The sequence below is a fragment of the Pistacia vera genome, unplaced genomic scaffold (genome assembly GCF_008641045.1).
Source record: "Pistacia vera cultivar Batoury unplaced genomic scaffold, PisVer_v2 Contig12, whole genome shotgun sequence".
NCBI lineage: Eukaryota > Viridiplantae > Streptophyta > Magnoliopsida > Sapindales > Anacardiaceae > Pistacia > Pistacia vera.
Window position 1 is genome coordinate 106,756 of NW_022195248.1, and position 20,745 is coordinate 127,500.

Genomic DNA, 20,745 nt, shown 5'->3' on the forward strand with positions numbered 1-20,745 from the left:
TGGTGGTGCATGTGATCCTTAGACTTGAGATCACCGGAGCGCCTTGTGCACCGATTGGTACAGTTTGACACTAGCCTAACGCAGTTCTATTCAGAGCTGTCAGTACGGTGGTGATTGGCTATATCAAGGAGTGTATCAAGACTATGGTGGATTGACAAAGGATTCATCACTCCCGGGTACGGGAGAAGTTATCTCACGGCGCAATTCAGTATATGGCAATGACACTAAAACTGTGGCCACAGTGGGATTGAGTTGTTGCTCTATCCAGATTATAATACGGGTCATTGGTCCAGAAACTGAATATATAATATCGAGAGTAACCGAAGGTTGACACTATTTCTATGCCTTCGTCTCGTCGAGATAACGTATGATGAAAGGATCGTATTGTACGGTAACCATATCGTTGACAGGTAGCTACTTTGCTGAATCCGAATCTATCGGGTGGCCATGATGCCTTGCTAGGGGCCAATCTTGGTCTGTGTATTAGTGAGACGATTAATTGGTGTTAATCGCGATACTATACACTACCGGTATGATGAGGAGCCTATGGGTCACACACATAGAAGATAATTTAAGAGCCAAGAAGAAAGAAGGGCGTTTTCGTCTTTTTAGGCGAAAGGGTATTTTGGTAATTTCACAGTGCAATTAAATTTGCTGAGGTCGTAGCCTTTTTTTAAATTTGTTAAAAATTAAATAAGTGAAATTACGGTTAAATGTGTGTTCGCACATATTTAATTAAATCATCATTATTGTTAAATGTTAATTAAATATTAATTGATTTTAATTAAGATAATGATGAATTAAATTAAAATATCAAATTGGGAGTGTTTGGCAACATGGGGTGTTTGGGTTGGAGCCCAAGCCCATTCCATGTGGGAATAGGGCAACTTGGTTTGCCTATAAAAAGAATAGTGTGTGATTCATTCTTTAATTTTAAAAAAAAAAACAGCAGCCCCTTATACACTCTCTCACGCCAATCTCACTGTTTGATTGAAAAATCAAATACTGATCTTCTTCTTGATTTCTTAAGGCCAAGGAGGATCTAGCAAATCCCTCCTTGGTTCTTGGTGGTTGTCTTCGTGTGGACTTCTTGGTTCGATCCTACACTTGGATCGGTAGCAAACACATTCAGAGACAACATTGGTGGAGCCTCCAAACGTGGGTATAAATCTAAACCTTTGGATTTATTTTTCTACAGATTCATATTATGCATAAACTGTAAAATCTATGCCCTGATTTTGGGTTCTAAGGAACGATCCGTAGTTGTAAAATTTTTGTTTTCCGCTGCGCAACCGGGTCGTTTCCTAACACTATTGGTGTAGTTTAACACTGGCCCAACGTAGTTCTATTCAGAGTTATCAATATAGTAGTGATTGGCTACATCAAGGAGTGTATCAAAACTATGGTGGATCAACAAAACATTCATCACTCCCAGGTACGGGAGAAGATATCTCACAGCACAATTCAATGAATGGCAATGACACTAAATCTATGGCCACCGTGGGATTGAGTTGTTGCTCAATCTAATTTATTATTCCAATCATTGGTCTAGTAACCGAATACAAAGATATCGAGGATATCTAAGGTTGACACTATTTCTGTACCTCAGCCTCGATAAGATAACATATGATGAAAGGATTTGATTACATAATAACCATATTATTGATAGGTTGCTATTTTGCTGAATCTGAATCTATCGAGTGGCTATGATGCCTTTTTAGGGGCCAATCTTGGTCTATGTGTAGTGAGATGATTAATCGGTGTCAATCGCGATACTACTCACTACCGATATGATAAGGAGTCTACGGGTCACACACTTAGAAGACAGTTTAAGGATGGTGAATTTTTGGAATGGTATATTCATCTTTTACATGAATGGGCATATTGGTAATTTTGCTGTGTAATTAAATTTACTAAGGTTGTAGCCTATATCCAATTTTATTATTGGAGTAATTTAGCAAAATTATAAATTTAATTATTAGAGTTAATATTAATATTTAAACTAAATAATTAAATTGGGTTAATATGTAATTCTACCTAAAGTTTGGGTTGTTGCTAAACTTGAGGGGTGGAAGGGATATTTGCCTCATTATATAAATGAAGCAAAATTAGGTTTATTCAACTAATTCCATTCTTGGCCGAGGAGAGTTTTTAAGAGAATTTTTTTTCTCTTCTTTTTCTCTACACTCAATCTTCCAAAGTTTAGATTCCTTAAAGCCAAGAATTAATTCTAGCAAAATTAATTCTTGGTCATTGGCATATTGTCTTCATGTGGACAATGTGAGTTCGATTCCATTCTTGAATTGATAGAGAATCACATTTAGAGACATTGACGAAACCTCCAATCGCAGGAATAATCGAATCCTTGTATGGATTTTTATTATTTCAATTTAAGCATGTAATACATATATCAGACACTAATCTTGGCGAAATGAGAGTAGTCGAAGGGCGAATTTTTTTTGTTTTTCTACTGCCATCATTCGTCAATTACTTACAAATTCACCCTTTGTAGAGGCCATATCACTTGTAGAAATGCCGCGCAAATTCACCTTCACCAACATGAAGCTTTACGATGGAACCATCGACCCGAATGACCACATAGCCTCCTACAAACAAACAATGTTCACCGCCGCCATTCCTCGAGATCTTTGTGAAGCATGCATGTGCAAGAGTTTTGGCTCAAGCCTCGTGGGACCAACACTTCAATGGTATACCAGTCTCCCTAATAACTTCGTCGCGTCCTAAACCCAACTCACAAATACCTTCGTGGAGTAATTCGCTAGCAACAAAAAGCTCGAAAAGTTGTGTGGCGACCTTTACCAAATCTATCAACCTCGCAATGAGTTGCTCCAAAAGTACGTGGGACACTTCAACCATGAGAAAGTTTCCATTCCTTACTATAACCAAGAGACTATGGTAGATGCCTTCAGCAAGGGATGCCTCGCAGATGGTGAACTGTACAAAGAACTCACCACATTCAACTGCAATACAATGGAAGATGTGTTGGACCGTGCGTGGATAGAAATATGGTGGGAAGAAGACGAGATCCACAAAGCCAAGCTAAACACCGCCACCAAACATCATCACTATCGAGTTGAAAGATGGCTTGACATGCAACTAGCCAAGCCATATCAAATAAGGAAAGGTCCAATGCGAGATAATAGACACATTCAAGAACATCACTCAACTCGGCACAATGAAAGAGCATCTGATAGTCCCATAGATGCAAGATGCCTGACTTCAACTTGAACATTGAATCAGTAAAGGTAGTCTCGATGATGAAAGAATAGGAAAGGTTTTCATTACGAAGTTGAAGCATGTTGGTGTTAGGAAACGATCCGGTTACGTAGCNTCGCGTCCTAAACCCAACTCACAAATACCTTCGTGGAGTAATTCGCTAGCAACAAAAAGCTCGAAAAGTTGTGTGGCGACCTTTATCAAATATGTCAACCTCACAATGAGTCGCTCCAAAAGTACATGGGACACTTAAACCAAAAGAAAGTTTCCATTCCTTAATAAAACCAAAAGACTAAGGTAGATGCCTTCAGAAAGGGATGCCTCACAGATGGGGAACTATACAAAGAACTCACCACGTTCAACTGCAATACAATGGAAGATGTGTTGGCCCGTGCATGGGTAGAAATATGGTGGGAAAAAGACAAGGTCCACAGAGCCAAGCTAAACACCGCCACCGAACATCATCACTATCGAGTTGAAAGACGGCTTGACATGCAACCAGCCAAGCCATATCAAATAAGGAAAGGTCCAATGTGAGATAATAGACACATTCAAGAGCATCACTCAACTCGGCACAATGAAAGAGCATCCGATAGTCCTATAGATACAAGATGCCTGACTACAACTTGAACATCGAATCAGTAAAGGTAGTCGTAGTGATGAAAGAAATAGGAAAGGTTTTCAGATGGCCTACGAAGTTGAAGCATGTTGGGACCAAGTGAGACACAACCAAGTGGTGTGAGTTCCATGGGGATCACGGACATGTCACCGCCAAATGCATAGCCTTCCGTCTTGAAGTTATGGAGTTACTAAAAAGGGGTCACCTTCGAGACTTCCTAACAGATAATGGTAAGAACATCGTGGCAAACAAGGAGCACCAAATAACACCTCCACCAAAAGCACCACCCACTGATAGGATGTGCAGTGTAATCTCAGGCACATCAGAAGTAAGCGGTGTAACCTACTCCGCGGCAAAGTGCCATGCAAAATCCATAGCCAATCAAGTATACCACTTGACACAACAATCCTTGCAAAAACCAACAAATCTCACCATAGAGTTCGTTGAAGACGAAGCAACATCTCTCCATAATCCCCACCATAATGCTCTCATTATCACCTTCCAAATAGCCAACATTATCGTCAAAAGAATCCTTGTGGATCCCAGCTCCTCAGCCAACATTTTGTTCCTGGAGGCATTCAAAGTCATAGGCTCGGACAAGTCCAGCATCAACTACCGCCCTACACTCCTCAGGTTCAGTTTAGAGCAAAAGTACACCTTTGGAGGGATAGCTCTGCTGGTCTATGCCGAGGGAATCAACCTTCAAACCACCTTCATAATAGTGGACGCCCCATCTCCATATAACATCATAATGGGCAGGCCATGCGTCCACGGTATGCCTTTCATCCCTTCCACTTTCTACCAGACCATCAGATTCCCTACCAAATGGGGAATAAAGGAAATCAGGGGTGACCAAAAGGCTTCTAGAGACTATTATCAGAATGACCTCAAAACAAAGAGGGGGACTATGTAGCAATTATAGTCCCACCCGATTGGAGGAGCCGAGCCAGACCAACCCACTATGGAGGAGATGGACAAGGTCCAAATACACCCCGATCATCTAGATTGCAAACTCAAGTTGTGATATATCTTTGAGCCGACATATAAGAGAAGCTGGTGGACTTTCATAAGCTGAACCATGACTGTTTTGCTTGTTTCATGAAGATATGACGGGACTCAGCCCCAATGCTATTGTACACCAATTGAATGTCGACTTGGACCACCCCTCTGTGAAACAGAAGAGAAGGAAGTTTGCTCCTAAAAGAAACAAGGTGATCAACAAAGAAGTAGACAAGTTGTTGAGCAACGACTCAGTTTGAGAGGTTCATTACCCCGACTTGTTAGCAAACATAGTGATCATGAAGAAGAAGATCAGGAAGTGGAGAGTCTGCATCGATTTCACCAACCTAAACAAGGCTTACTTGGTTAGAGAGGTTTAGTACCTCAACTTGTTAGCAAACGTAGTGGTTGTGAAGAAGAAGAACGGGAAGTGAAGAGTCTGCATCTATTTCACTAACCTAAACAAGGCCAGCTCGGTTCGAGAGGTTCAATAACCCGACTGGTTAGCAAACATAGTGGTCATGAAGAAAAAGAATGGGAAGTGGAGAGTCTGCATCAATTTCACTTACCTAAATAAGGCCTACCCCAAGGATTCCTTTCCTCTCCCACACATAGACATGTTAGTGGATGTCATCATCGGTCATGAACTATTGAGCTTCATGGATGCCTTCTCAAGCTATAACTAGATATTGATGCACTTGGACGATCAAGAGAAGACCGCCTTCATCATTGAGAGAGGGTGCTACTACAAAGTGATGATGTTCGGCCTAAAGAATGTCGATGCCACCTAGTAGCGCCTTGTGAACAAAATGTTTGCCACCATATTGGGAGACTCTATGGAACTATATATCGATGATATGTTGGTGAAGTCTCTGATCGTCGAGCAACATCTTAACCACCTCAAACAAGCCTTTGAGGTGTTGTAAAAATACAACATGATGTTGAACCTAGCCAAATGCTCCTTCGGCATCTCATCCGATAAGTTCCTTAGCTATATGGTAACATAGCGTAGCATCGAAGCCAATCCTGATCAAATCAGGGCGGTCTTAGGCATTTCATCCCCTACTTGCATCAAAGATGTCCAACGCCTCACCGAAAGGGTTGTCGCATTGAGTTGATTCATATCTAAATCGGTAGAGAAGTGTTACCTCTTCTTCGTCGCCCTCAGGAAATCAAAGAATTTCGAATGGACTCCAACATGTGAAGAAGCACTGGCCTACTTTAAAAAAGTACTTAACATCGCCTCCTCTACTCTCTAAACCGAAAACAAGAGAATAGCTCTTCACCTACTTAGCTGTGTCAAAATTTTCCATCTCCACTGTACTGATCCGAGAGGGAAAGGAAGAGGAAGAGGAAGAAGGAAAGCAACTGTCGGTCTACTGTACCAGTAAGTCTCTACTCAATACCGAGACACGGTACAACCAACTGGAAAAACTGGCGCTCGCCCTAATCACCGTCGCACGAAAGCTAAGGTCGTACTTCTAATGCCACCCGATCACGGTCCTAACTTCTTACCCCTTCCAGAAGATACTTCACAAGCCATATCTCTTGGGTTGGCTCATTCAATGGGCAGTAGAGCTAAGCGAGTTTGAAGTCTCTACCAACCCTGCACCACAATCAAGTCCCAAGTGCTAGTTGACTTCATTGTAGATTTCACACCCAGCACTTCTGTTCAGGCGAAGAGAGAGCTCCTATGTTTGGGAAACCACACACCATTCAAGTAGACCTTATTAGTAGATGGTTTAAGCAACATCAATGGCAACAGCTTAGGACTGGTCCTCACCTCCCTAGAAGGGGATACTTTGCAACAATCCATACGGTATGGTTTCAAAGCAACAAACAACGAGGCCGAGTATGAGGCATTAATCGCTGGCCTCTTCCTTGCCAAAGAAATGGGGATTAAGAAGTTGGAAGTCAAGTCCTATTCACAACTGGTGGTGAGTTAGCTATAGGGCTCTTACCAAGCACGAGACGCCAAGATGACCTTGTACCTCAACTTAGCCAGAGAGATCCAGTCATCTTTCGAGGAGATCACCGTTACTCAAGTTCCAAGGATTGAGAACACACACACAAATGCCTTAGCAAACCTCGGCTTGGCTTTGAAAACTTTGCTACCAACATGTATCCCATTGGCACCAGCCATTAAGGTTAGCTCAGCCGAGGTCTCGCCAATTGATTCAGATGAATCATGGATAAACCCATCCTTCATTACTTGGAAAATGATGAACTACCAACAGACAAGAATGAGGTTCGACGGTTGAAAGCCAAGGCGGCTCGATTCACCATCCATGAGGGCCGCCTACTCAGGAGATCTTTTTCAAGACCATATCTCAAGTGCATCACCCCTAAGGAAGCAAAGTATGTACTCGCAAAACTCCACGAAGGCGAGTGTGGCAACCACGCCAGGGGGCATAGCCTCACCAGCAAGGCACTAACAGTTGGTTACTATTGGCCTACAATATGCTTTGACTCGGCTAAATACTTTAAGAATCACGATAGCTACCAACATTTTTCCAAGGTATCACATCTCCTTCCAAAACGACTCAACTCTATCTTCACCCCTTGGCCATTCATGAAGTGAGGGATGGACATTGTAGGCAACCTCCTGATAGCATGGGGCCAAAGAATGTACATGCTCGTAGTTACTGATTACTTCACCAAGTGGATAGAAGCAAAAGCCTTTGCCCAAGTCAAGGACCGCGAGGTAAAGAACTTCGTATGGAAGAATATCATATGTCGGTTCGGCTTACCAAAGGACACAGTCATTGACAGCGGCTCCCAATTTATTAGCTTTGGCTTCCAAGACTTCTGTAGAATATAGGTGATTACACTAAGCTTCTCCACACCATGCTACCCCTAAGCAAACGGGCAAGTCAAATCATCCAATAAAAACATCCTCCAAACGATGATGAAAATACTCCAAAAAGCCAAAGGAGCATGGGCAGATGAACTCCTTGGGTGCTATGGTCCTACCGCACCATGGCTTGGTCCTCCACAGGGGAAACTCCTTTCTCTCTAGCTTAAGATTCAAAAGCAATGATTTCAGCAAAAGTGTCGATCCCCTCGGCTCAACTCCAATGGATAGATGAAGACACCAACAGGCAACAGCTCTACCATAACCTTGACACCGCCGATGAGCTAAGAGACCAAGCCCTCACCTGCAACACCGCTATTAGCAAAAGATGGCTTGACATTACAACAAGAACGTCTAAACCAAGGTCTTCAAAGTTGGTGATTGGGTCTTACACCAAGTGTTTCAAAACATGAAGGAGATAGGAGTCGGTAAGCTCGGTCCCACTTGGGAAGGACCCTACATGATCACCAAGGTTGTTAGGAAATAAGCCTATCAATTGCAAACACTAGAGGGAAAGAACATCACCAACAGTTAGAACACCACCTATATCTAAAAGCCTATCACTTCTGATGGCACTTGGCTCTACTCTACCGCCTATAGAACTTAATAATTTTTTATAATGGGGGACAGGGTGGACTTGTCCACTCCCCCAATTTGTTTCGTATAAAGTCCACTCCAGGATTATTTTATTATTCAATAAAATCAGGCATTATCCAGAAAGTTTAAGTGTTTCAAGTATTTGTTTATGAAATATGCCTCAAAGGCTGTAAGGGTCATACCCTTCGCAAGGTGGAAATGGGATACCTTGAATGATTTTCGGAATGTGTCTCCACAGATGGCTTTGCCTCATATTCAACTCCACCAATACGCGACAATAGTTCATGTCCTCGTCTAGAATTGCAAGTATGGCACGACTCTTCTCCTCAGCAAGTAGGCCCGGCAATGCTCGGTTGTAAGACAAGTCTACAAAATAAGGAGCAATGAGATTTAGTACACCAGCTAAAATTAAAAATTCTAAGATCACTCACCTGTTACCTGCCAGAAGAAGGGGATCTCTTAGGCTCTGTTCTCCCCAAAAACCAGCTATCCTCTCACACAGAAGTATGAGTCTTTCCACTTCTTATCATAAGTCTTAAGCCTCATTACTAAATGTTTGCGACTCTGTCGCAGCATAAAAAGGTACCGACCCCTCTCCTTGTCCTGCATCTTAATGTAATAAGTAAAGAGCAAATCCACCACTCCAAACCCTATCCTCAACCTCGTGCATAAATACTCCAAGGTCAGCCATAATCTCCATCCATTCAACATCAGCAAACTGGGGGCAATCATATAATGGTTCAGCACCTCCCGTGGCACACATTAGTGCCATGTCAGCCAACAAGGGGTTAACCCATATTTGTCCAAATAAGAAAAGTATTCCTTCTTTTGGTTTGGACCACAAAACAAATCGGGAAAAACAACTTTATTCCCTAAGACCACTTAAGGATAATATAACAGATGTAAAAGGTCCTAAAAAGTTAGAGACAAAGATAAACAAATATCTTTTCTACTTTATCAGACATGCAATTTGTGCTGAATTGTAAATGTTTGAAGCGAGTGTGTAAACACAAACTATTGTACACACACATTTAAAACGAAATAAGCCAAGGCACAAGTCTAGCACCCAATGTGCATACAGACTGTTGTACACACACAAAACAAAAGAAATAAGCCAAATCATAAGATTGATAATCAGTGTGCACACATAACTCATAAGTTTGACAAATATGAATATTCCACATCTATGGTATAAATATTATGTCTTAATCCCAGAATATATATATATATATATATATATACACGTTAATATTCAGATCATTCTAAAGATCATATGAATAATATATCACTAATGGCGAAGATCGGAGTCTCGAGTAACAACATGACGAAAGTCATGCTTTGATTTTCTAGTATGGATTAGATCTAGATGTGATTTATTAATGGGGATAATAAAGACCAAAATAAAATGTGCGTTAAATAATAGTAATAAATAAATGATGACATGCTAACGAGGTCTTGGTCTTGACAATTTCATAACTCGTAAATTAATAATGCGAAGGCCAGTTGAATATAGACACTTAAATTGCAACGAAAGGGGTACCTCATGTGCTCGTCTACAGTTTTTAATTTAAACTCTATTAATCTTAGTTGTCGATGCAGTTGTTCTTGCTCCTTCCAATGAATAATCCATAAAGATAAGACTCAAATTAAGACTCTTATTTATTAATTATAATGGATAATACATAAGATAAGACTTAAGACTCGTATTAATAATTATTATAATTTGTTTTTAGTCATGTTTGCATGCATACTAATGACTCATTGAACAACCGATTACCTAATTGAATGTTAGGTCTGGAAGGGAAGTTAAATAAAGAGGAGATCTAAATTAAATTATTTAAATGCTATCTGTTAAAGCTTTTAATATAAATTTTAAACATTCATTATATAATTAATTCACCGAATTTAACAAATCAAAGCGATTGTTTGCAGTTTTCTGGACATGGTAGGTGGGAGTGGTTGAAAATCGCCAATACTTAAACTAATAAACAAGACTGGGAGATCGTGAATTTGACAGTCCTTTCTGGCTGCTGAACTCAACTATGTCTTATTTCTTTGGCAAAAGATCCCGTTAATAATATGTTTTTCCCCATGCGTGGCACGTGGGAACATAGAGATACAATTTATATTATATATTAATTGTTGGATAATAAACAAAACTCACATCATATCACAAAATGACCATGTATATATATACATGCATTTACAATAAGAAATATAAATGTTCTCTAACGAATGAAGCAATTCTTTCAACTTCTTCTTGAACCATTATTTGATACCATTAAATGAAATATTTATTCTTTACCTCTACTAGAATTAGCCTTTTCATTTCATAGAAAATTTATTCTTTCTAATTTACACGTAAAATGTTCAAACCTTATTATAAATTTAGGTAAAATTTGTTTCCTTATTTAAATACTCAAATAAAACAATTTTGAATTTTATCCTTTTCTTTTCCAATTACCAAATTTATTATTAGATATCTAATAAAAAATTGAATTGTAAAATATTCGCTTTTTAATTCTAAAATTGTTTTGATCAGCCGGGCAGTAAGAAAGATAACATCCTAGAAAAGTATCTTCAATTGTTTATTATATATACCTTCATCTAGTTAATATTGTGAAGTTAATCGTGATATTAGTTAGCAGAAATGCTCACAAAAATAATGTTATTATACTGTAAATTAAATAGCAGAATAGATGAAATTATTGAAACATATTTTCTCTCATTTCTTAACGAAAAATAAGAACGCATCCGTCGAAATTAAAATGGATTACATTACATGCATGCAAGCCACAGCAGCTGCAGGCAGCTTCAATTTGCATAATTATTCCAAATCAAACACGATAATCTTAAGTGAAAGCAAGGTAGTTAAGTCGGCTAATTAATCTTAATCAGAGGCGAAATCAATCTTGATACTACCAATGCTAACACCCGTTCCATATCTTGGCACCAAAGTCACCACCACAGTTTCATCATCATCGGCGTCCAAATCTTCCAACAAATCTGTAAGTCCCAATCTCAAACGAGTTTTCATCTTCTCGTGGTGCTTATGCTTGTGCGGTAAACTCACAAAGGTCCCTGCAAACTCAGTCGTGTCCGGCCCAGTCGGCACCTCATCTTCATCATTAATAAACACATCAAATTTCACTGCCATATTCTTCTCAAACTCAATGATGTCTATCACCAATACTTCCTCTTCATCTTCCTTCTGCTTCTTGCTCCTTGATTTCTTTGGCCTTTGAACCACCATGCTTATAGTTTTATCCAAAACTATAGGGAATTGGGTTGGGGTGACAAAGTTTGTCTTCAACGCAGCTGCATGTGCTACACCAATAGCCTTTTCCAATTTCTTGATTATTTTTTTAGGTTGTGGCTTAGTTTTTAGCCATGGATTGTCAACCTTTTGATAAACATATCCCAATTTTTTAGTATCAAGACAATCACGAACCTTGACTTTAACTGGTTTGGCGTTCTCATCATAGAAAATGAAACTGGCGTCAAGCCAATCTGAGTCTGTAAAATCTCTGCGCTTCCCTCCTAATATCTTCCAAACAGTCCACAATCGGTCAACGTTTGAGTGATGAGCGTAAAAGATAGGGTCTTTTCCTGCTGAGTAGAAATTCCCCATGTTCTCAGTATTTGGCTGTGAGCGATCACCAGTCCAAAAATGAACCAATCCATGTGCATTGTTCTCCAACGAACCAGCTCCTGGATCAGAATTGTCACCGGCGTGGTATGCACTTCCCATGAAAAGCTGAGGAGTCTTAGCATTAGACACCATTTGTCTGTACATCACCTTATAATTACTAGAAATTTGATCTGCATTTGACAAGTTTTCATCGGTACCATTAAAATCAAGATCGACCAGATTGGGTGGCTGGTGCTTTGCATCGCGTAGTGTATCGTAAAGTGGTGAACTAGTGTTTGCAAACATGGCAGGAATTGGCATGCCCTTAGCGGAATCCCAGTTCCAGAATGGCAAAGCAAAAGTTGGATCATCGATCAATTTTCCCAAAATCCTCTCAAAGAAATAAAGATAATATCTATGAAACGGGAAGAACAACCACGAGTTGTGAACTTGAAGTTCAAGATCTGGAAAGCCCACTTGGTGGTAAGCCCCATCGCAATAAGCGCAATGAACACTGGCTTGTTGCGTGAAGCTACGTGGGTCAGTGTCAGGAAGAGCTTTCATGAGCTTAATAGCCTTTTCGTATTTGGCTATGTATGCATCATCAGCTAAATGTGCGGCAGGCCTAACTCTGAAAGTATTGTATTTGGGGAACTTATAGTCTAGGATAGTTGCAGCGGTTGGTGGGCAACAATTTGTGGGTTTTGCACCTTCAGGTAAGTCAGCTTTCCCACATTTGGATAAATCTGGGGCTTCAATTGGAGCAGCCAGGGCAAAGGGATCAGAAGCGAGATTGGCCACACCATAGAGACCTCCAAGACTAACGAGGAGATCCCTTCTATCAAATTTGGCCTTGGAGGAAGTGTCTCCTTCACCATTTGTGGCTTCGCATGATATGGATGATTTTCTAATGGAATAGGGTCTACGCTTGCGAACAATAGAGAGTTGAGATGTCTTTTGAGAACAAGGAGAGAGAGAGGAAGTGAGTGTGATTGGAACGGTGGATGATAGAGAGAAAGGGGACGCCATGACCATGAAACTATGGCTGTTGTGATTAACGTGCTAGGGTATTCACTGTTTTATAATGAATTAGCGAAAAAATTTATTTTTTTATAAAATTACATAACTTACCATTTTATCTCTTTTTCTTTTTTCTTTTTTATATCTTCCTTCTAATTAATAAAACACATAAAGTTAATGTTAAGTTTAGTTAGTGTCATTTATAAGATATTAATTATTTAAGGTAGATTAAATTTAAACTACTAAAAATGCTTTGACAAAATAATTTAAAATCTTCAATAATGAGTCTCTTGAATATTCTAGATAAAACTTATAAATTTTTAAAAAGTTTCTGTCATTAGACATATTGTAATAATAGATACCTTAAAACTTGTAATATATAAAACAAAATGTTAACGAATAATTATAAAACTTACGATATGAAAATATAAAAAATTCATAGTTGAACAAAAAATTTGTTATGCCCCTAACTAACTCATTAAATTTCTTTTTCATAAAATATATACATTAAAAACAATCATATGTACTTAAGCAAACATTAAATTGTTAAGTTTTATCCTTCATATGATGTGACAATTGGCTTGCAAAACCAAACTTATATATTATAAAAGTAAAGATAGATTGATAAATACTTATGACTATTTTTTCTTATAAAAGTAATATGGTAACTTGTAATTGATTAATTCGTATTTGATTAGACGGGATCTATTATTAGTAGATAGGACTAATTACGAGTTGATACATCGTGTTTGTGAGAAAAAATTAATGAAAAGTGTTTATCAGCATAACTCATATTATAAATGATTTAGTAATGCATTTTGTAAACAAAAATAAACAAGAATCGTTATAGACAAATCCCGCATCAAGTGGACAATATCTTAATTATGTAAATAAATAAACCATGTGATGGCCAACTTGTTGAATGTTGATCCATAATGTTCTTGTACACAATTGCTCAGATTACTCGCCAGCTTCGAGAATTAAGACCTCATTATTTTATAAGTTTCTATGAGTTACACAAACCTTCAGTCTTTCATCTAAATATATTATATTATATACAATGTGGAATTATTAATTACTAAATTACTAAATAACTAAGCAAGTGCAATTAAAGATTTGCAATCCAGATATATCATTAACTTTCTGTTTCCATTAGATGATAACCATAATAACATTCATGACCAGGTTACGCTGTAACTGTTTTTTTTTTTTTTTTGGCGGTACAAAATTTGATTTTAAGACACACATGGATTTTTCAATCTTATTGATTGCATCCTGAAAAATTAATCTGAATTTTTTTTCTCCAGTTTCCCCTTAATTCTCTCCAAGAATCAACAGTCTCATCAGATTGCTATTAGTTTTCTCTGCGAAGCAATTTGTGAATAAGCAAACTGTTTAAAATTAAATAAATTAAACTGAGTAAACAACCTTTTCCCAACCAAGGTTTGCCTTAATGACACTTTCTTACTCTAAGTTTATATTTCATCAATACCCAAAATACATTTCTCTTTCTCAGTCGACCTTCGGTGAGTTACAAGGAGTTAAGGTAAGAGGGTTTTTATAGAGTGATGGATCGAAATGATAGTGACCGATTGAATATTTGCTGTTTAAATCATTCAAAAATCAGCTAAGAATAGGAAACCCTAGCTTTGTAGTGAACGACAGTCAACAAGAAATTAGGTGACTAAGTGAGAGAGATTTTGTAGAGAGGAGTTCAGAGATTCAAATAGTAATGACGGAGAGAATTTTTGTTATCGGAATTGACCGGAATCGACTTTAGATAGTAGTAGAATATTAACTTTTGATGAGAAAGTGGTAATTTAAAACTTTTTGGGTGGAAAAGTGTCGTTAAGGCAAACCTTAGGTGAGAAAAAGTAGTCTACTCTTATCAATCCGTTTATGGATAAGTAGGGAACAATGATTTGTCTCACAGTGACATTAATATCAAGTTCAATATAAATTTATCCATCCTATAATTTATTTAAGAAATATTACATGTGATACGTACTATTTTTAAACTATTTAATAGATGAATGGCTTCTGGTTCTGGGAATTAATTATGGTGCCAATTTTATGGACTTTCACTAATCTTCATATGTCGTCCAATCCCAATATAATACGATTTCGTTATGGTAATTAATTAATTAAAATGGGATGATACAGATAACATGATTGAGATAATGCTAAAACAATTTTCACATGGATCGATGATACAATATGATATAATTCATTGGAAAACAATTTTCACATCAATCGATTAGTATAACGAAAGATTCGAGAAGCAAGTTGGTGATAATAAAACTATACATGCATGCATGATTCATTATAAAATTAGAATCTCGAGTATATTTTATACACAAGTTAGTTTCTAATATAAGGTGTTTTTAACATTTTGCAATAAAAGCATTTCAATGGGGAAAAGTTAAAAGAAAATTGTGAATATATATAAGACAATCCAAAAGTTCTCTAACTTCTTTATTTAATTAAATTCTAATCAATTTATAAATTTTAGGTAAATGATCTTTTGTTTCAGTAACCTCCTTTATAAATCGTTTTTTCTTTCTGTCTTTCTTTTTTAAATAATTCATTAAGCTTCAAGTTTTACTTTCGAAGTACCAATATTTCAACTCAATCAGATTTGCACAAGGCGTCGGATAACGAAGTTTAATGCAGTCAGCAACTCCACATGCGTAGCTCACGGTTGGTGCAATTTGTGGATCATCAAGCCTGATCATTAATATATAAAATTAAAGCTTCATTCAAACTTTGTTTGATTGGCTTTTACTTTTTCCTACAGATACCATATTTCAACTCAATCACATTGAAGTATCACTTTTACTACGCATTCCCAAAGTTATCACAAAATTTTAGTACTAAATTATGTGTAACCTTATCGCTGTTGAGATGTAAATAAAGTAGTAATTTAGTGAGATATGTGTAGACAGTAAAATCTACAATCGATTCAAAAGGGATGGATCCTATGATAGTAGAGCCACTAACAACTTGATGAACCTGCACAAAGAAGAAAAGAGAACGTGAAGGCCAGATAAACATCGATGTGGTGTTTGTTGTAGACACTCCAACGCTCAAGTTAGCAAGGCTGAGGGTATTTAGTGAGGGCTAAGGATAAGAAAAATTACCAAAATAATGCAGTGGTTCTCGAGAGCAAGAACTTTGAGAGCTAGGTGCTATGGATTATTTCTGAATCAATGTTAAGAGGGTTTGCCTCTATTTATATAGTGAACCCAAGGGGTTGGAGTCCTAGTAGGACTCTAAGTCCTACTTATTAGAGGAGTTCCAATTATGAAGAAATAATGATCTCTTGCCTTTATCATATTGAGTAAGATTTGGGATCTTGACAGAAGTGGAAACATAATAGGACTTTGATTCCTATTATGGACTGATGGGTTAGAACCCAATTTAGCTTTACTTGTAGGATAGCCCAGTTCGTAGAGTGGGCATTTTATAAGGTGGATTCAAGCGCGTGCCCAATCGGGATTGGGTCAAGGCAATGGGCTATGGTATATTTACCTTGTTGGACCTCGTCAGACTTAACATGATTTTTGGCCCATACAGTTTGTCTCCTACTTTCTAAGTTAAGGGGTACTTAGCTTTGGAGAGTAGTTTTGTCACGCCCGCGGCCCCACACAGGAGTTTTGTCTCCTACTCTCCAAGTTAAGGCGCCTTTTTATGTAACGGCCCCACACAGGTGGCCGGCCATGATCACACAGCATGGCAGGATATCTCTCCCCCCCTTAAAGAGATTTCTTTCGCCTCCCTCACCACTCGAACCCAAGACCAAGGGGCTATAGTCAATTGGGAAGCATGGTGAGTACCATCAAGCCAACTATAGCCCCTTGGTATTGGGTTCGAGTGGTGAGGGAGGCGAAAGAAATCTCCTTAAGGGGGGGAGAGATATCCTGCCATGCTGTGTGATCATGGCCGGCCACCTGTGTGGGGCCGTTACAAGTTTCGATGGATTGTGAAAAAAACAAATTATGGCCCCTTAGGAGAAGGTCTCCTTTTATTCATGACAGCTGAGTTGAATAACGTCAAGGGGATCTTTGCTTAACAAAGATTGGTAGAGCTGAACGGCTATTTGGGAGTTTTTGCGAGGTGAATCTAAGTTAGGCCAAACCAACTTCGTTTGTGGATTGCAAAATTATGTCCAATAGGCCAAGCCGAATGGAAATCGACGCATCGTCATATAGAGTTTGTGGCATTCATTCGATTAGTCATCACAAGTGAAAGTGTGACTCTGCCTTTCGATAGAGCTGAGCATGGAACTACAGGATGTTCATCTTGGGAACGGAGGTAGCCAAGCGAACAAGTGGGCGAGTACTCTTGTGGTACCGTTAGGCCTGTCGTGTTGAGTGGGACTGATAATCTGAGGATTATATTGTTTTATTTAGACTTTTTAACTGGATTTTGGATACTTCTTAGTTCGTTTAAGCCTGAATTGCTACTTAATTTCACATATTTTCTATTTCAGGCCAAAACGTGTATTTTGAGCGAATAATGAGCGGATTGGAGTTTCTGGACCCAGAAGCAAGTGAATCTCAGAATTTGGGAAAGTTCTGAAGCAGAGTTGAAGCACTATGAAGCTTGTTCCCATGGGAAAGCATCGAAGATCGAAGATTCAAGCAAGGAAGCAAGCGGAGGGCAATTTTGTAAATTCAAATTTTTTCAAGAAGGTTCACCACGGTGAAGTTTATTCTTCGCCACGGCGAAAGAAGCTAGGCACGAGATTCCACTTTAGCTCATCGCCGCGGCGAAATTCTTTCTTCATCGCGGCAAAGTCTGCAAAATTTTGTTTTCTCCAAAGCGCACAGTTTCATTTTAAGAAAGGTTTTAAGTTTTGGGCGGACTATATAAGAGAAACCTTGCCATTTTGAGGGGGGTTCGTCTGGTTTCGTCTAAGTTCATCTTTCTTTTATAGTAGTTTTGACATTTTGGGAGAGAAGGAGAGAAGATTTGAGCTTTAATCTTGTGAATTCTTCAACTAGGGCAGATCTTTACTCTTTTCTCTTTGTTTCAATATGTTGACTGTTGTGTTTACTGTTTTTCTTGCTATTTGTGTTAATTTAGTTATGAACTAACCCATTTTGGGTTAGGGTTTTGATGTAATTCGGATTTCTATGGATTAATCAATTGATTATTGTTGCTTTTATATTCTGTTGCATAGATTGTGTGATTATTCTGATTTTTATTGATTTTACTTGTTGAACATGATGAGATTGAGAAATGAATCATGTTGAGCTCCTTAGGAAATCACCATTGTTGTTTTGAATGCTAGAGATATATTTAAGAAACAATGAAATCAATCTAGGATTCCATTAGCTTAATGAACTTGGATTTGTTAATCTTCAATTTGTTGGGTGCGGAAGATTAATAGGGAAAAATAGGAATTCATATCCTAAAAAGGTATGTTTTACAACTTAGGGAATTCGATTTACAATCCATGCATGTGAGTGTAAAAGTAGCATAATTTGTAGAATTAATCCATAGCATCCTAATAAAGTCAAAACCCTAATTGTTTGCTTTACTTGATATTACTCTTGCTTTAAATCTTGCTTTCATTAATTAGTTATTGAATTACATAGTAGATTTTGCTTTCAGTTTAGTTTTATATTCTTCCATAAATCCAAACACTTTCGGTTTCTCCAACTTCAGAACAAATAGGAAAATTAGTGCTTAGCAAACAATCCTCGTGGGAACGATACTCACTCATCACTTTATTATTTTGTGCGACTAGTGCACTTGCTATATTGCACGTTGATGAGAATACAAAATGTCATATTTACCCCCCTTAATGTCTAGTTTTTTATACTTATTTTTTGCCTAAATGTACTCATTATTATGCTATTTTGATTTAGGATGCAAATGGAGGCGTTAAATGCAAAACGGAACTAGTTAGGTGAATTCGGACAGTTTTGACATCGCTTCGTAATATGGGCATAACTCTCTCATCCGAGATCTGATTGAGATGATTCAAAATTCTGTGGAACCATAAAAAGAGATCTATAAATTTCATGTTTCGAGTTTGGAGAGATACTTGCTGCATCAAGGTTGTAATCAGGCTTGAAGTTGACGCACCTGCACTGCTGACGTTCTGGAACATTCTGCCCTATCATGCAAGTCATTAGGCAGTTTATTATTGGAAGTTTTGAAGACCTGTTGCACGAAAGTTACAGCTGGACACACACTTTCCTATTTTACATTAGGATTTTATTTTATTTTCAATTAATCAAATTAGGATAAATGTTATTTTAGGATATTAGAATATTTTTAGGGGATTGAGTAGAATTCAAAGACTTGAATTGGATATTCTTAAAAGGGGGAGAGAGATCAGATTGGGAGAGAACACACACGCCTCTCTTTCCTCTCTTCTACAATTTTCTCTTTTGAGTTTTAATGATGGCCATGAGCGGCTAAAACTTTAATAACTTGGTCGAAGGATACGGAGGCCTTGGAATTAATAAAACTGTGAGATCTAATATGTTTGTTTTAGTGTTCAATATATGTTTTGAGTATTGGATGTTCTTCTATGCCTATTTTCATGATTGTTTCATTTAATTACTAAGAGGCCTACTATTTTATTATTTGTTGCAATCTATCGCTAAATTAAATATCAAATTCGTAATTGTTTGACCCCTCTAATTTGTGAGCAACTAAGAGTTAAGAATTTGCTGCGTCAGGAATTGTTAAATCTTAAGAAGAACATTCAACTAAATTAAATACAACCGCTTGTGTTTGTGTTGTTCAGCTTCATCAATTTCTCTAGCCCTTAAGGCTGCTATTAGATTAAAACTTTAGCGCTTGTCTAGGGTTGTTTAGTAGTAAGATTAATTAGATCGCTTGTTTCCTAATTAATTACAACGAAGGAGAGATAGGAAAATAGTTCCAACGGTGAATACTCAAAGTAACAATTGATTTATACTTGCATTGATGATCAGTTGTAAGATTCTGATGGTAGATGTTGACTTAGACCAAGGTTTGTTATTTTGATTGATTTCGGTAATTTAACTTGAATTGTTTTTCCTGAAAGTGTTTCCGTTTTACTCAAACCCCCACCCCCCCCCCCCCCAGCCTTGTTACGTAACATTAAATCGGCTAGACACTCTCTTGGGAATGATCCTGACTCACCCTACTACATGTGTTTTTAGGTTTTAATTTTTGTAGTAGTGTGAGTCAGGATCATTCCACGGAGAGTGTCTAGCCGAATTTAATTTTATGTGAGCAAGGCTGGGGGGGGGGGGGGGGGGGGCGGTGTTGAGTAAAACGGAAACACTTTCAGGAAAACAATTCAAGTTAAATTACCAACATCAATCAAAATAACAAACCTTGGTCTAAGTCAACATCCACCACCAGAATCTTTCAACTAATCATCGATGCAAGCATATATCAATTGCTGCTTTGAGTATTCACCGTTGGAACTATTTTCCTATCTCTCCTTAGTTGTAGTTAATTAGGAAACAAGCGATCTAATTAATCTTACTACTAAACAACCCTAGACAAGCGCTAAAGGTTTAATCTGTGGCAGCCTTAAGAACTAAAGAGATCGATGAAGCTGAACAACACAAACACAAGCAATTGTATTTAATTCAGTCAAGTGTTCTTCTTAAGAATTAATAATTCTTGACGCAGCAAATTCTTAACTCTTATTTACTCACAAATTAGAGAGATCAAATAATTACGGATTTGATATCTAATTTAGCAATAGATTGCAACAAATAATAAACTAGTAGGCCTCCTAGTAATTAAATGAAACAATCATGAAAATAGGCA

At 37.9% G+C, this 20,745-nt stretch overlaps 2 protein-coding genes across 2 annotated transcripts; one reads left to right on the top strand and one right to left on the bottom strand.

The window, feature by feature from the left end:
* Positions 1-4,037: 4,037 nt before the first annotated feature.
* Positions 4,038-5,115, top strand: LOC116112257. The gene is made up of 2 exons (XM_031398417.1): positions 4,038-4,629; positions 4,961-5,115. Exons 1-2 carry the CDS (start codon positions 4,038-4,040, stop codon positions 5,113-5,115), a joined length of 747 nt encoding a protein of 248 aa, XP_031254277.1.
* Positions 5,116-11,034: 5,919 nt separating this feature from the next.
* Positions 11,035-12,971, bottom strand: LOC116112295 (polyphenol oxidase, chloroplastic-like). The gene has a single exon (XM_031398452.1). The coding sequence runs from the start codon at positions 12,964-12,966 to the stop codon at positions 11,197-11,199; it is 1,770 nt and encodes a 589-aa protein (XP_031254312.1). The 5' UTR covers positions 12,967-12,971; the 3' UTR covers positions 11,035-11,196.
* Positions 12,972-20,745: the final 7,774 nt, after the last annotated feature.